The sequence below is a fragment of the Rhipicephalus microplus genome, unplaced genomic scaffold, assembly GCF_043290135.1.
Source record: "Rhipicephalus microplus isolate Deutch F79 unplaced genomic scaffold, USDA_Rmic scaffold_13, whole genome shotgun sequence".
Lineage (NCBI taxonomy): Eukaryota > Metazoa > Arthropoda > Arachnida > Ixodida > Ixodidae > Rhipicephalus > Rhipicephalus microplus.
The window spans coordinates 19,798,779-19,816,244 of record NW_027464586.1 but is presented as its reverse complement, the minus strand read 5'-3'; the positions used below and the strand labels follow the sequence as shown (position 1 = coordinate 19,816,244).

At 45.8% G+C, this 17,466-nt stretch overlaps 1 protein-coding gene across 1 annotated transcript in view; it reads left to right on the top strand.

Annotated features, from left to right (window-relative positions):
• LOC119162950 (muscle calcium channel subunit alpha-1-like) overlaps positions 1-17,466 on the top strand; it is a 1,445,695-nt gene that overhangs the window by 541,495 nt on the left and 886,734 nt on the right. The window contains exon 13 of the mRNA XM_075882643.1: positions 11,126-11,286. Within this exon, the coding sequence (XP_075738758.1) occupies positions 11,126-11,286 (161 nt within the window). The remainder of the gene's footprint in view (positions 1-11,125; positions 11,287-17,466) is intronic.

Sequence of the window (17,466 nt, the reverse complement as noted above, 5' to 3'; positions counted from 1 at the left end):
ATGCATACAAAAGTAATTTTAAGAACCGTAGCGCTTATCACGTGGCGCTGATCATGCAACGCTTGCACGAAAAGGTGAGTGTTTCCAACGCTTTGCTAAGATGCGATGCTGGTGGCACCTTCACATCGCCTTGCGTTCTACATCTTATCACGTCCGAGACGGGCGCGCACGCCCGTCTCAGAGCCACACGCTACGTTTTTCCAGAACACTGCCAGGTCGCGCTCATGTCTGACGTGTGACGTGCCTTGATGCACTCATTCGCTTCCGCTGCACGCTCGTGGCACTCGAACGCAGCGCCTCCAAAATACTATTCACCGATTTTCTTGCGCAGAACATCAAATAAATTGTTCTCTTCTCCACACGCAAGACTATCGTCCTTCGACAGCATTTGCAGATTACATGCATATACGGGGCCAATTTTTTTTTCTTTACTCTCCGGCCGCTCAGACCCACGCGATTCAAGCGAGTAAGAGAAGACAACGAGCCTTTTCTCGCGAATCCGCCACGCCGTTTGAAGGTCCTCGTCAAACACGCCGCGCTGATCGCGAGCTTTGCCACGCTTCTGTTTTCGGACGCTTTCCCCGTTTGGCACACTCCTTGGGGCCAACTTTTGAGCCTTTCGTCCGCCTCTGACGCTCATCAACATCGCCCATAGGGCTGCAAGGTTCCATTGTCGTGGAACGCTCTGCTAATATTACCTCCGTTTCCACCACCACGGAAATCTCACACCCTGCTTTGACCACGAGCTCTTTTTCTGGGAACGGGTTTGAATGTCAACGATGTCCTTACAGGTATACTTGCCTTCTCTTCGGCCTCAAATGGCACCACCGCTACATCACACCATTCGTGCGCTAGATCTACGGATGCCTGGCCTCTTTGCTGCAAAGCCCCCACTTTACGATGCATCCTTTCTATCTCCTGATGATGATGATGATTCCAAAGACATGGCTCGTACCCACTCAGGAGGATCGGCCAAGAATCGATGACTTAATTAAGTAAGATTTTTTTTTAATATCGAAACCACCCACCAGAAAAAAGAAAGAAAAAAGAAAAGACACCCTAGTCAGAATGAAAGGAGTGCAATAGTTGCTTGTCACTCGTGCAGATCTCCTCATCTAATTCCTTCATCTTCTTCCTATGTTCTTCATTCCTGCACTTTATTTGGAAAGTCAATTTGACGACATTTTTCCTAAAGATACCAAATTACTTCCCCATAATATTTTGGATGGTTTACTACAAGATCACCTGCGCCGTATTACAACGAACGTTATTATTGCTACAGACGCATCGCAATACGACGAAAAGTCGGGGGTTGGTATTTTCCGCCCGATTTTAAATTGGATTTATTCCCTTCGACTACCCGATTTCACACCCGTTTTTCTGGCTGAGTTTCTGGTAGTAGTGCTCGCCTTACGAAAGTTAGATACATCAATTACATCAGCAGTCATAATAACAAATTCCCTATATCTCTGTGCGGCACTTTCTGTTGGTGCTGATAATCACATAACAAAGGCGTTCCGTGCACTAGTACCTGCGCATTTGAGAAAAGTACGATTAGTTTGGGTGCCTGGACATAAAGGTTTGTTTCTAAATGAAATAGCTGATTCCTTAGCTAAGTCGTCAATCAGCAAACCAATTCTACCGCTCGGTGCATCATCCGCCTATGTGACTGCTGCTCCATTCCGCAGACGCACACCTATTCAAGTCTTTAAAGGTTCAGCACTAACAGACTCTACAGAATATCGCCATTTATTATATCCCTGGCGAAGAGACTTTTGCCGCACTCGAAAACAAGAAGTAGCTATCACAAGGCTGCGTTGCCGGGTACCAAGTCTAAATTTCTATAAACACAGGTCTGCTCAGGCACCTTCGCCACTGTGCGCATTCTGTGATGAACTGGAAACAATAGACCATTTCTTTTTGACCTGCAGGTGGTTTAACACATTACGAAAAACCATATTAGAACTACCTTTACGTGGTATTGGTGTGGACTTATCTCTGCCTGTCATTTTCTCTTTTGGAGCTTCTATTTCTGGTTTCTCTAATGTGACAGTATCTATCACAAGGCTGCGTTGCCGGGTACCAAGTCTAAATTTCTATAAACACAGGTCTGCTCAGGCACCTTCGCCACTGTGCGCATTCTGTGATGAACTGGAAACAATAGACCATTTCTTTTTGACCTGCAGGTGGTTTAACACATTACGAAAAACCATATTAGAACTACCTTTACGTGGTATTGGTGTGGACTTATCTCTGCCTGTCATTTTCTCTTTTGGAGCTTCTATTTCTGGTTTCTCTAATGCGACAGTATCTATCACAAGGCTGCGTTGCCGGGTACCAAGTCTAAATTTCTATAAACACAGGTCTGCTCAGGCACCTTCGCCACTGTGTGCATTCTGTGATGAACTGGAAACAATAGACCATTTCTTTTTGACCTGCAGGTGGTTTAACACATTACGAAAAACCATATTAGAACTACCTTTACGTGGTATTGGTGTGGACTTATCTCTGCCTGTCATTTTCTCTTTTGGAGCTTCTATTTCTGGTTTCTCTAATGCGACAGTATGCGCGGCCGTCCGGGACTATATTGATGAAATAATAGGTTGACTAATTGACCAGTTTCATCATCATAACATGTCCACATAATTATATACGTATAAAATCAGATCATTGCTCTATTCTAAGAATAAATTCGTTTATGTAAATATTTGTGTGCATTACAATAAACACCACACTTTCCTAGGCTATCGGTAATCTTTCTGATATACCTCCATCATTCCAAATTTGAACAGTAAATTTTAAAACCACTCGATTCTTAGCCTATCCCCCACAGTGGGTATGCGCCACTAACAATGGGAGAACAACAACAACAACAACTTTATTTGCTCTTTGTCTCGTTTGCGCTTCTGTTCCTCTTCCTTATCCAATAAATACATATTCTCGAAGTGCTCAATTTGAACCTTTTCAGTTTTGCTTTCGAGAAATACTTCACAGAGTTGAGATGCAAGCATATCGTCGTTAAAATTTAGGTCAAGATCCCAAAAAAGGTTTAGCAGGTTATCTATCGTTAATCTCAAGAGGTCCATGACCACTACCTTGCTTTGGCTCAGCTGTAATAAAACACAAACCCACGAGCGTTTCAATTCTGGGTCTGGAGAAATTGAAGCCAGGCAAATCCCACAGCGGAGACCACAACCTTAAGCCCACAAGTATCCCTACGTGGTTAACCTCCCTCTATAACCTCTTTCCTGTTTCTTTCTCACTCTACTGCTTTTTACAGCATTCTAAATTTTACCGAAACGTACCCTTCAAACTCCCGCAAAATGTTTGTTCCTATCGAATTATCCAAGCCTTCCTGCTTAACTTGCTCAGATAATTATACAGTGCTGCTCAGTGCCGAGATAACAACCGCAGTGGCCAGGGAGTTGTTGGTTACATATATTTTTAGCAGGTCTAGGCTAAAAAACTCGATACATCTCAAGCCAAAGCCAGGTGCTCACCCCATTACATACGGCTGGGGTACGCTGTGCTGACTCCGCCGAATTCCAGGGCTTTCGGCAGACCTTTGGTCCATGTCGTTTTCCGTCGCGGAGTCGTATCCCAATGCTGCCCACCAGTTGTTACGACCGGGGTTTGCAGGCACCAGAGGCCCGGGATGAAGTTGTCGAGGCTGGAGGAAGAGAGACTTAAAAAAGATTTATTTACATAATGTACATGGTGAGCTCTCGTACATGACGAGCTCTTTCTTACATTGCGAGCTCTCAAATCTGGCGTTCCTCTACATGGGGCTCCTTCGAAGGAGCCGGGTGGCCCATTATAAAGGGTACGCGCTCCCCAGATTTCTAGATCAAAGAACACGCGCAGATGGTGCTGTCCAATCACATATTACACACAACTGGCGAGGGGTACGAGCATGCACGGCCCACGTGAACGTCCAATATTGAGGTGTGACTCAGCACTCCAAGGTGGCGCCATTGGTGCTCTTCCCCGTCGTGTGTGCGCCGCAGGTCGAGGGGTCCCAAGCTCATGACAGCAAACATCAAAGGGTTCACCGATATGTTCGCTCAATTAGTGGGGTGAATACCTGCTGCCGCCACAGTCTTTCAAAGAAGCTGTTGTATTCATTGTCCGCTCTCAAACTGCTTACGGCGTTGCGGTGAGATGACGTCTCACCCTCCGGCTAAGAGGGACAATACTGGCGGGCATAGGCAGCCGGCCGTTCGGCTACTTGTTTGAGGATTAAAAGAGCGCCGCTCCCTCGTCACCTCTGGCGCCAGTCACAACACCGCCCTGGTCATCCACTCGCCCTACGTGCTACTACTGCTGCTATAAGGGTTACATCTCTCTCTTTGCCGTAAGCGTCAGCAGGATGAGCGTCGAGGGTACAGGAGCAAGCGTGATTTCCCTGGAGATTTCCATGAAGGCCACCAGTATATCCCACCTTCTTGTCGGGACGAGCATCGAGGCTACGATATGAGCGAGCGTGTCTTTCCCGGCGGCGACTTTTACCTAGGCCGCCGTTATTCGCCACCTCCCCGTCGGTCACCCTCGCCACCCGCATCGCGTGAACTGTGTAATAGTAATTGGTCAACCAGATGCCGCTCACATTCACCCTTCTATCACTCCTCGTCTTCTCTTCGACCTGCCTTCCTCACCTATGACCTTTTTGCGGAAACCTAATCAGTGCAATTTCGGGAGAAAAGCTGCATGCAAATACGGGACCCAAATTTTTCCAGCACGCCTTGGACAATGAGCAAGACCTTCCCTCTCGCCTGCTGGCTGACCCGTGCCGTCGGCGTATCATAGGCTACCTCGCTGGCGATTTCCGTTCCCTAACGCGAGGCTTCGTCGCCAATTCTCGCTGCTTAATCTGGACAACTTGGTTATGTACCGCCAAATTTACCATCCTGATGGCCAGCACAGGGTTGCCGTTCTACCTCGTTCTCTTCGCTTTCATGACGATCTGACTGCTGGTCCACTCAGTTATTATAAAACGTAAGACCACATTCGAAATCGTTTATAGTGCATCAGAAGGAAAAATTGGTCGAGTTGGTGCTCTTCCATCCTAAACAAGTATTAGCGCGACAAAAATAGAAACGGGAAAGAAAAGACAAACTTCAGCGCTGACTCGCAACTAAAGTTTATTGAAAAAAGAATTCGGCCATTCATTGTCACAGAAATGGGTCTAATCCTTATTTTGATAAGACTAAAATTTGGCGTTGCCACATAGACCTACGGTCGCGAGACATCACAGAAGCATTTTGTTTGTCACTGGAAGGTGATAATCACATTAGTCAGCCTTCCAGACCACTATCAGGTGCAGAAGTATTATATCTCAACATTACGTTATGTTGCGCTAGTTGGTACATATTAAGTTGAAATACGTGGCGCAAGGTTGCCAATAAAAAGAAGAAGAGACAGAAAGAGCGCCAACTCACAACTAAGACATGCGCAGAACATTTCAATCGCTGCACATGCAGGAAGGAACATTTTGATGATGTAATAAATGATTATTGCAATCATGATATTTGGCAACCAGCAACAGATATGCCTGATGTAGAGACGTCGAAAAAACCAGACACACCCAAGCCTGCGCAAATAAATGCGAAGAAAAACAGCAAAAAGGACGGACAGACACTTGGTAGCAACCATCTAAAGTACATCTAGATCCAACAGTTGGAATTCACTATTATGCAGCAAAACTGAAGGCACGCTGACGCACGAGTCACCTTGCTTCCTTATGTGAAAGTCTTCGAGTAACTCCCGCGCCAGCGCATCCCGGCTCCTTCCAAGTAGTCGCGTGTGATCGAAATGCGGTGTGCAGCCAAACACAGCACAGTGGAAGGAAAAATGAGACCCTGCTCCATTCCTAATTGATAAAGAATGCTCCCTTAAGCGGTCATCTGTACAGCGCCCTGTCTGGCCTATATAGACCTTGCCACAACTTGGGGGAATTTCATAAACAGTGCCCTCGGCACAACGCAGGACGGGCTTCCATGCTTCTTATCGCACACCGCATTGGCATCTCTTGAAGAAATGCGGGCACACAGCCTTGGAAGCTTATTCGGAGCAGAGAAGACCACCGGCACATGGTGTCGATTTGCAACATTTTTCAAGTTAATTGTGGGAGATTTTGTGCATGTATGGTACAACATGCGGTCTCTTCCTCTGTCCTTGCAATGGCTCTGGCCTCCTGCGTTCTCCTTTCAGCCTCTGAAGCAATGTTTCACACACGCTGACTAATACCGAACAAGGAAACCCGGCCGCAGTTAGCCGCGATAACTGACAGGCAAAACTATCACACACTGTGTGCTGGCATGTCTTGGCAGCGCAGAACGAAAACACATAGCAGCTATAGACCTCTTCACCACTTTTGAATGCGCAGAATCATATGAAAGAAGCTCTTTTCTCGTTCTAGGGCTGAACTTCCAACAGACGTGACCCTCGCCCAGAGCCAGCTTAATATCTAAAAACGGCAAGCAGTCGTAAATGGGCAGTTCAAGGGTAAAAAGCAAGCGTTTTCCATGTTGCCAATACTTCTGGCGTATCCGTTTCCAACTTCATGTCACTTTTATAATTTTATCTTCGTAGCATCTTTTTCTTTTTAATAATGGTTTGTTTATTCAAATAAAGGGCTTTTGTATTGGCTCTCACGTTGCACTTGTTCCTTGTAGCAACTTTTGGCGTATATTGATCGTGTTTTAGCAAATGCCGTTGATCCAGGAAAAGTCCCCAATATATTTAGATATGTGGACAATTTCTTCGTGGTGTTAACTTATACTAACCCTGTAACGCACTCTAGCGATGTAGATTTGGTCCAAAACATGGAAAAGGCTTGCTTTTTTACCCATGAAATGCTCATGGACGAAAGCTTGCAGTTTTTAGATAATAACCTGCCTGTGCGTGAAGGTCATGTCTGTTGGAAGTTCAGCCCTGGAAGGCGAATAGTACTTTTTTCTTATGATTGTGCACATTCAAAAGTGGTGAAGAGGTCTAAGGCTGCTATGCGTTTTCGTTCTGCTCTGTCCAAGTCATGCCAGCACACAGTGTGTGATAGTTTTTCCTGACAGTTATCGCGGCTCACTGCATCCGGCTTTCCTTATTCGGTCTTAGTCAGTGTATCTGAAACATTGCTTCAGAGGCTGCAAGGGGAACGCTGGAAGCCAGAGCCATTGCAAGGACAGAGGAAAGGACCACAAGTTGTACCATACATGCACACAATCTCCCACAACCTCAAAAAGGGTGCGAATCGACACCATGTGCCTGTGGTCTTCTCAGCTCCGAATAAACTTTCAAGGCTCTGTGCCCACATTTCTTCAAGAAGTGCGATGTGCGATAAGAAGCATGCAAAGCCCTCCGTGCGTTGTGCCATGGGCACTGTTTATGATATTCCCCTGAGTTGTGGCAAGGTCTATATAGGCCAGACAAGGCGCTGTACAAATGACCGTTTAACGGAGCATTCTTTATCTCTGCTACATTCCTCATTAGGAATGGAGCAGGGTCTCGTTCGTCCTTCCACTGTGCTTCGTGTGGCGGCACGCCGCATTTCGATCACACGCGACTACTTGGAAGGAGCCGGGATGCGCTGGTGCGGGAGTTACTCGAAGACTTTCACATAAGGAAGAAAGGTGACTTGTGCGTCAGCGTGGCTTCAGTTTTGCTGCATAATAGTGAATTCCAACTGTTGGATCTAGATGTAATTTAGATGGTTGCAACGAAGTGTCTGTCAGTCTTTTTTGCGGTTTTTCCTCCCATTTTTTTGCGCAGGCTTGGGTGTGTTTGGTTTTTTTCGACGTCTCTACATCAGGCATATGTTTGTTGCTGGTTCCCAGATATCATGAATGCAATAATTGTTTATTTCATCATTAAAATGTTCATGCTTTCACATGCGGTGATTGAAATGTTCTGCGCATGTCCTCCAAGAGCCTATATATTGTGAATGCTTCATGAAAATAAACTTAGTTTTGAGTTGGCGCTCTTTCTGTCTCTTCCCGTTCTTCTCATTGGCAACTTTGCGCCACGTATTTCAACTTATCATATCTCACAGATAGCTTGCACTTTTCATTAGCCACATAGCAATTTATAGAGCTTTGTCACTTTGAGCTTGCGCGATGGGTCTTTTCTTGTCTTTGCTTTGCTTTTTTCAGATGCCATACATTCCGCTTCTTTTAGGAATAAACTTTAGTTGCGAGTCAGCGCTGTAGTTTGTCTTTTTTTTTCCCGTCCCTGTTTTCGTCGCGCTAATATTTGTTTAAGGCTGTTTTTATTGGCCCGCAATTTCTACAAGCGTTGCCAGGTACGTCGGCTCCTCCGATATTTACTAATGTAAAAAGCTCCCAACTTGTGCTTCTGCCAATGCACTGCAGGCTCTTCCATGCCCAGCTACACCCTTCGATGTTGTAAATGTTAACCTTTACGGCCTCCTCCCAGTCAGTGCCGCCGGCAACAGATCGATAGTGACAGCTTTTTATCAGTTAGCCCACTAGGCCGAGACGGCATCCGTGAATACTGGCCCCACTTCTGAATTTGCTGACTTCGTTCTCCAAGCCGTTATAGTGTTCCATCGTGCTCCATGTGTTCTTATCAGTGACCATAAAAAAAGTCTTTTTTAACTTGTCAATGAACTTATCCAAGCCTGTGGCAACACCTCATAAGACCACGTCAAGTTATCACCCCCAGACCAACAGACTAACCGAGCGATTCCACCGCGCTCTTGCCGACATGATCATTACCCATATTCAACCAAACCACAAAAACTGGGACACAATTTTACCATTTGTCTCTTTCCCTTGAGCGGGCAAGAGGCTACTCACAGTTTTACCTAGTTTAGAGATGCCCCGCCACGATGGTCTAGTGGCTAAGGTACACTGCTGCTGACCCGCAGGTCGTGGGATCGAATCCCCGCTGTGGCAGCTGCATTTCCAATGGAAGCGGAAATGTTGTAGGCCCGTGTGCTCAGATTTGGGCACACGTTAAAGAACCCCAGGTGGTCGAAATTACCGGAGCCCTCCACTACGGCGTCACTCATAATCATATGGCGGTTTTAGGAAGTTAAACCCCACAAATCAATCAATCAATCAATCAAATATAGTTCACGGACGTTGTCCTACTACCTTTTTAAATGTTTCTTTATTTACCGCTAACGTTAACCCATCAGCATCCGCTTCCGAGGATACACTTTACGATTCGCTCAGTGTTGCCACTTGGGTAAAAGGTAATACAATTCAGGAGCGATTCGCACGAATACAGCAAGATAGAAGTCTGTTTATGGTGAATTGCATTGTGCTCCATCTTTTCACCCTGGGGACGAGGTGCTGCTGTTGACTTCTGTTCGCACACCTGAATTGTGTCACAAGTTTCAGCAATGGTTCATCGGGCCTTATACCTTCATTTCAAAAGTGTCTTAGCTAGTTATGTGTAATTACAGCCAACAAAGTATTGTATTACCCGATGCTGTGTTGTTCCTGTACAGTATTAATTTTCTTGTCGTTTTTCCTGTCTTGATGTAATTCTCATCATTCCCGCGTTTTTGTTTGCCATAAAGCCTGTTAGCTAACCTGTATAATTAAGATCTTCTACTCGATCTTCTACTTCTATGATTCGCCGCTGCATTTTGTAAAAATTTTTTTTTCTTTCTTTCTCAACCACTCCCCTCTGTAATGCCGTTTGGACCTGAGGTTATTGCAAATAAATAAATAAATAAATAAAGAAGGCAGCGTGGTACCGTAAAAGTGACTGTTGGCCTGCATAATTGAAGTTACATATTCCTTAGCTACAGTGAAAAGAATAATATATGTGTAGACAAATATTTCTGTAAGCAATTAAAGAAAGTTTGTCACACTCAAGATATTTTTAAATTTCCTGATTGATGACATAGCACTGGTCCTTGTAGTACTAAGTAGTTCCTCTTCTTGTAGCCACTTTGCTTTTTGCGTTGATTAGAGCATTTTTTCTATAATCTTAGATGACTTTGTAGCCGTAAATATACATTGCATGATAGTAACAGTAAGTCTAATTGCATATAATGTTTAGTCTTTTACGTCAGCGTGTTTCTGCATGAATGTGATGCTAACATTTTTCCAGTTTCCTGGTGCACTTGTCTTGAGACATTGTGTACAGTGTGTATAGTACAGCAAGCTCTTCAAATTAGAAAAAAAAATATTGCATGTTTGATCAAATCTACTGTTATGTCGCAGTCTTGTCAAGATGCGTTTACGTAATACATGTTCCATATAATTATACATAATTGGGCTAGGCCGGGGGGTCATCCATGTTGCGTTATCCATTGCGATTACCCTCATCTTCCGCGTCTTCCCTCAGACCCTTTCTAATTTCTCCGCCTTGTTCACGTGCATGTTATAGGGTCTTTCTAAGGATAAATATTTATGGTTGTGGAATTACGAAAGACAATGACTTGCGCAATCTTACACGTCACACGCAAATAAGATGCTCGTTTGTGATCTCGGGTGAATTGTCGAGCGAGTGTGTCTTCAGTGACGTGCGTTCGTTTAGGTTTTTTTTTCCTTCTAATTCACGGAGAGTTCTTGCACGGTGTATCACTTTGGCCGCCTTTTCTGCGCTTCAGGCGTCGTCAATTTCAATACAGCTTACATCTGGTCCCTGAACTTCCTGCCGATGATCTCAAATTACACGCAATTCCTTGCGATTCCTAAATATTGGGTGGTCGGAACTGCCGCCACCTGCAAGCTCTGCACATAAGATAGCAGGCCGAGGCTCAAATAGCAACAGTTCGGAAGTAATTATTCATTGGTGTTTTCGAGTTTGGTCACCGTAGATCAGTGCATACCGCTATGCCACACTGCTCATATGCAAACACAACAGTCAGCTATGGTCACAACTTTATGGCAATAAAAATCTGCATGGAGAAAATGATATTGAAAAGTGCTTCAACCAAGCATATTGAAGTGCTCGGCAGTGGTGCGCATGTACGAATAACTACGAGACGAATAAGCGCGGAGCCCAGATTGCTTTTGTGATCACGTGCAACATTAAAGCGTATGATTTTCCTTCATCGAAAACACTTCCTATTTAAGAAAGAGATGTTTGGCTAATGTTACGATGTGCTCTGCTGCTGATCAGTTTTCTTGTTGCACCTTTGTTGCAGTAAGCAGCTGAGTCGCACGAACAGGAGGCTGCGGCGCGCCTGTCGCAAAGGCGTCAAGTCACAAGCCTTCTACTGGATTGTCATCGTCCTTGTGTTTCTGAACACGTTGACACTAGCATCGGAACACCACACCCAGCCTGCGTGGTTGGACCATTTTCAAGGTAAAAAAAAATTACGGACCATCTCTCTGAAGGGAACCATAATGGGATGCGAAGCAGCAGCGGTGCCCAGGCCAGTGACCCTTTGAAATGGGCGTCGATGCAGGTGTTGGAAGAGCGTTTTGAAGCAAAACTCGGTGTAGCCTTTACTCGAATAAAAGGTTCTTTGAAGCGCAAAGACACGGGAGGCGGATTGGGTTTTGTGTAAGTTTCATCATAGATAAATGAGCTGAAAGAGTCCGTTGGACATGCGGTCGAGCGTTTCGAGGGTGCAGCGATGGAGAAGTGTGTTGCGAGCGGGCGGAGGAACAACACCACCTATACTCTGTTTCAGAAGTTCCGTTCAGCACTGTGAAGGCTACAGGTTCGCAGTCAATAGGAAAGGCGATTAGCCTCTCCACATGTTCTCATCCGCGCCGTGTCGTCTGCTCACCGTCTTCAAGGCGTCTGCTCGCTAATTGTCCTTACACACTCATGGAATGTAACATGGGTGGTTTATTAACTTTAAAAAAATAAGCAGAACTGTCACACAAGTCATTACACTTCAATGTCAGGAGGTTTGGCGTCTTAACAATATGATTTGTAGCTCTACTAAAGACCGGTAGAAGCTCCTGCTGATGGATAACTTCACTTTGTGGCTCTCCAACGCTGTTCGTGGCTCTGGCGTGACTGCTTCTCTGTCAACGTGTTTTGTCCCGTCCCTCGCTGTAATGCTTCTTCTGTATTTTTTTGTTTGTATCATCTAAAGAGCATTCGACGTGCGTGAAACGCTGTGTGAGGTTGCATGTCTGATATTTGGAGATGCAGCGTTCTTGGCCTGGCGACACATCCCAAGCCCTGGCTTCGGCACGTTACGCTTATCAGATATGGCTACGCAAGCAGCATATCTCACTAATAACGACCAAGTGTACGTTATACTTCATCCTCAGAGCAAGATGAAACGAATTGGTGGCCGATTTCACTGTTTATTTGTGGCCGTCAGCGCTGTGGGCGTTTAGCAGGAGCAAGTTTGGATTGAAGATGGCGGTCGCTTCTGCATGGGGGCTGCCATGTTGACTTTTAACAATAGTTACTGCCAGTAACCGACACGATAGTACAAGTGGGTAAGAAGTGAATGCGATGAAGAAAAAACATAAGTGGCGCAACACGCACCAAACGAACGCCAATTGTAGACTACCTTGCCATTTCCAAGACACTTATATCTTGAACTATACTCCACTGCGCAAGCGTGTGGCTTTCTTACACCCCGTAGCTTCGGTAGTGCAGAACCAAAGTTGTGAAACAGAGTATAGCTGTGTTGGGAGGAGCTCGCAGTTGCTGCGGCTGAGGGAGAGAGGGACGTCAATGCACAGCTGAGACTTGACCTACTTGGCCTATCGTTCCAACTACTGGGGCGGGAGGGAACGCGGTGCGGCGCATCAGCACGGAGACATGAACGAACAGCGTTACACAAACTAGTCAAAAATTTTCTTCGCATCATTGATACTAATAATTTTATTTCCAGCAATACCATGTTGATGGAGGGAGTATGAAAAAAAGCGACAGGCCACTTGACTAAGTTCCCACTCTCTAACTACTTCAGACAGAGGGTGTGGTGGTGACAGAAGGCATAGAATGGTCGCAGTAACTCCTTTTCATTTCAAACTAGAATATATCAAGCTATAGCAATGTCACCGCTACCGCATTGTTAGCGTGGCACGAATGTCTTGCAAGTTATGTCTTGCGAGGCATGTCATGTAGCTGTACATGACATGCCATGGCTTTCATATCCGCACCGGTAGTTCGAATTTATTATTGCGTCTGACACAAAAAAATTGAGCCTTTATGTTTCCTTCTTTTTCCTTCATATGCCCTCATGCCACTTATAAGTTCGTCATACAGTTACGTCAACGATACCAAGTTTGGTGTGAATCAAGCTTGTGGCATGGTCGTGAGAGCACCATGACCGTTTAATGCTGCTCGTGTTGCACGTCGCCTTAATGTTATGTCAATGTTTTTTGTTGCCACCCACAATTTATTATCTTTATGCAGTCACAAGGCGAAGTAGCTTTTTGGTGTGCACCAAGTTCAACTGGCCGAGAGCGCACCATTCGCGTGGCGTGCAAGTCGTGCTGCATGATATGTAAGAATTTCTGTATTACCACTTGACACTTATGTTCGTCATACAATCAGGTCGCTTGATGGCTTATATCAGGCAAGCGTAACGGCGATGAGCACACCATGACTGTGGCATGCAAATCATGTATTTACATGCATATCGTGATTTTATTTTTAAAATCTGTTTTCATGGTTGGCATGCAGGCATGACTCGCAATACCAAATAGAGTGTACATCAAGCTAGCTAAATGACCGCAAGCGCACCATAAGTGTGGCATGCAAGTCATGATGACGTGACATGAGTTTGATGATTTTCATTTGACCAAAGGTCATTTATGTTCGTCGCACAGTTACATTGTGTCGTAGTAGTTTTGCTCGGGCGTGATGTGTCAGGATTCGCGACTTCAACTGAGTGATCAACACCTAGCGGCCGCGCCTGGAAACGGCGCCAACAGGGTAAACCTTGAAATTAGACATGTTACCACGTCACGCATTGAAAAGCGGTCGCATTGTTTTTTTTTTATTTTCGCCCTACCGGGCGCGTGAGCCTGAAAAAGAATAAAAATAGGTGCAAAAACCATTGCTTTATGCCACAATGCGTGGCATTGGAGTGGAACGGTGGCAACATATCGTTCTATTGCTTCCCGAAGGATGCAGATGGCGTGCGGTGGAGAACTGCGCTAATAAAAAAACTTGCACATCGGAAAGAATCTGACCGACACTACGGTGGTTCGTTGTAATCACTTCGCTCATGACAACTTATTTTTTTTCGTTGAGTAAACCATTATTTAGCGTATGTGCGTTCGTAACAATATTTGGGCTATCCCTAAATACGAAGTGTATAGTTTAGTTTATGTAGCAAGCGCTTTAGGAAATTTTTTTCATAAAGTGTGAGTGTACTTCTCGCGTGTGCTTGTTTTCTCTGCAACTCGTAGTGCTCCCCAGTTTCAAACTACTTTTGTAATCGCTCCCTACGAACATTATATTTATTTCGAATGCGCGCGTATACACACAAGCGTGTGCGATAGTCGTGCTTGCGTAGCGGGCATGTATGTCTGTTCGTGCCTATATGCATTCGTAGTGTTCGTAGTTTACGTGCCTACATTTGCTTTGAACAATACTGCCAACACGAACAAGCGATTCTTCGGAAGCACACGACGTTATTCGTTGAAAGCGCCATAACGGGGATCGGCGAACAAAAAGAAAGGATAACTCCTAATAGAATTGAAACTACGATTCGCCTATCTCAAGATACACTGTATTGAAGTGAGCAGCATGTGTACTCAGCTCTTGACGAGACAACGGAACTCAATAAGATAAATGCAATCTGCAGCACGAGTCGTAGCGTATAGTTACCTCGAAAACTGTTCAGGCCTGCAGCGGTGCAGCAACGTACCGCACAAGTGCTTGCTCCTTTCGGAGACGCCGGCTACACATAAAAAGTTGCCTTCTTCAACATCAGGCTCGCTGTACAGGTTACTCAAATTGAAGTAAGTTCGATGTGGTTCGCCGAAAAGGCTCACCGTTTGCGCGCACGCCGCAAAGATTTCCGCTGTTTCGCAAGTGAAATCCTTTATGCCTGAGAGAATGAGGCGGTCCGCGGCCAGCTCCCTTTCGCCTTCGACAAAACAACGCAATCCGACGCCACGATCAGCACAGCGCCAAGCGAAATTGAGCGCCGCGTTCACTCTGTTAAACGTAGCCATATTTGTTTTTTCCACCTAAGTTGCCAGCACACGGAGCCTTTTCTGGAGTTGCGAATAACAGGCTAGCGTCATGGGCAAACATTGTTGTACATACATATCATATGTAAGCTTTACTAGCGAATCATTATCAGTGACTTATCGAACTTAAGATTGAATGCTGATGAAGAGAAGATGTATAAGGCACTTTGCACTCTCACTTCAGTGCAAGCTTTTTTCCGCAGCTGAGAATTACAGAGGCAGCGCATTTAAACATTTCCGAAAGGTAAATCAAACGCGGCACACCAAATCTGTAAAATACGTCAAAGAAGTACAGCCTTGCACTCACTCTGTAGATGACCCACTGTACCAGTTTTGTACGTTTTAACGAAGAACCCATGAGAGGAGCCATTTTTTAGTTTATTTTTTTAAATACTCCCCACAGGGTCGTCGGCGCTAGCAGGCGTTTGGTGTGTAACGACTCCACGTACCCAAGCTAACGGGGGGCTTCGACCTCTCCCGCGCCTAGCCGTGCGTGGCTGAGCCGTGTCCGGGGAAAAGGGGATCTTGGGGGTTGAGTCAACGCCGGGTGATCGGACCTTTAAGGCACTCCAGCAGAGCCAACACACTTCTTTGGCCCCAGCTTCACGCAGACGGCACCCATGGTTGGGTCAGCCCAGGGGTGCCGGCAGTCGCCTTTCCCTATGTTTCTCCCCTACAACTTCGTCTTTATCTCTCACTTTTAGTCTGTCCTGACTACATCTCTCTTCTGTTTACTTCCAATTTTTCTGGCGGCAAGGGTTGACCCTGTGCAAATAGCCTACCTTGGTCAGAGCGCTTTGGGTTAGGGCAGTGTTTTACGGCTGACGTCTGCAAGCTTTCAGCATCCGCAAACCTACAGCGTCCCCTTGTATCGAGGCTGCCAATGCCGCTGAATAAAGATAAGACCGGCATGCGTAGAGCATTCCCCTACTTAACCCCTTAAGGGCTTATGACGACCTGCGCTCGTCAAGAGCAGTTGCCACTATTTTGCTTATGACGAGTTGTGGTCGTCATGAGTTTTCCGCAATGCTCCTACAGGCTTTTGACGAGCCCGGGTCGTCAAACGGGGATTTACGGAACCTGTGCTGCCATCTATGTTTGAGCACCGCAAGTTCCGTCATTGGCGGTGGTATTAAATTATAGTTTGCACACTAGATGGCGGAATGTGTGCGCTTGTTTCCCGCGCGTTTTACAAACATGGCCTCATCCGTGCGGCGTTCTGATGCGGAGAATCTTCCTTCTTCAGACGATGAAAGCGAGAGTGATAAGGATGCCACCGTAGTGTTTTATTCTTCAAGTGAAGAAGACAGTGATGACGTTTTTACGGACAGTGACTCTGAAGGAGAAGACAGTAGCGATGATACAATGGCTAGCTCCCGTGAATGGTTTCGCATAGACCTCGACAACATCCCAGCCAGACCTCCACGGTTTGATTTCAGGGGTTTCACGGGACTGAAGATCACAGTAAGCTCTCCCCCTCATCCACTTGAGCTCTTTGAAGCTTACTTTGATGATGAGCTGCTTGATGTTATCGTCGTGGAGACAAACCGGTACGCTTCTCAGCTTCTGAATTCTAGCAAGCTGGGACAACATTCTCGCTTCCGAAAATGGTATGCACTTACGCGAGAAGAACTTCGCGTTTCTCTGAGCCTCCTGTTGCTGCAAGGCATTGTGCAAAAACCAAATGAAAGGATGTACTGGTCTAGGAATCGGCTGGTTGAGACTCCGGTCTTTGGCGAGATAATGTCCAGAAACCGCTTCGAACTAATAATGAGAATGTTGCACTTTGTCGACAACACGACAATCGAAAATTGTGAAGGACACCCTCAACCTCATCTGAGGAAAATCTGGCCGGTTTATCAGGCACTTCTTGAAAAATACCGGACATTGTATGTGCCGGAGCGGGACGTCAGTGTCGACGAGAGCTTGCTGCTCTTCAAAGGCCGGCTCAGCTGGAAGCAGTATATGCCCCTGAAGAGAGCGAGGTTTGGCATAAAGTCATTTTTGCTGTGCGAATCTTCAAGTGGGTATATATGGAACTCTGTAATTTATACAGGGAAAGAAACGAACATTGAGATCTCGTCAGAAGAAGCAGCAACCTTCGGAATGGCGACGAAAGTTGTTTTGAAGCTTCTGGAGCCCCTGCTAGACAAAGGCTACTGCGTCACAACTGACAACTTCTACACCTCACCAGAACTGGTTGACTTTCTTTTGAAGAGATCAACTGACATCTATGGCACGACGCGAGCCACTCGCAAAGACCTTCCGCCTGGTTTCGCCAAGGCAAAGCTCAAGAAAGGCGAGATGGTTGCCTTTCAAAGGGGCAAGTACTTGGCTGTTCAGTGGATGGACAAAAAACTGG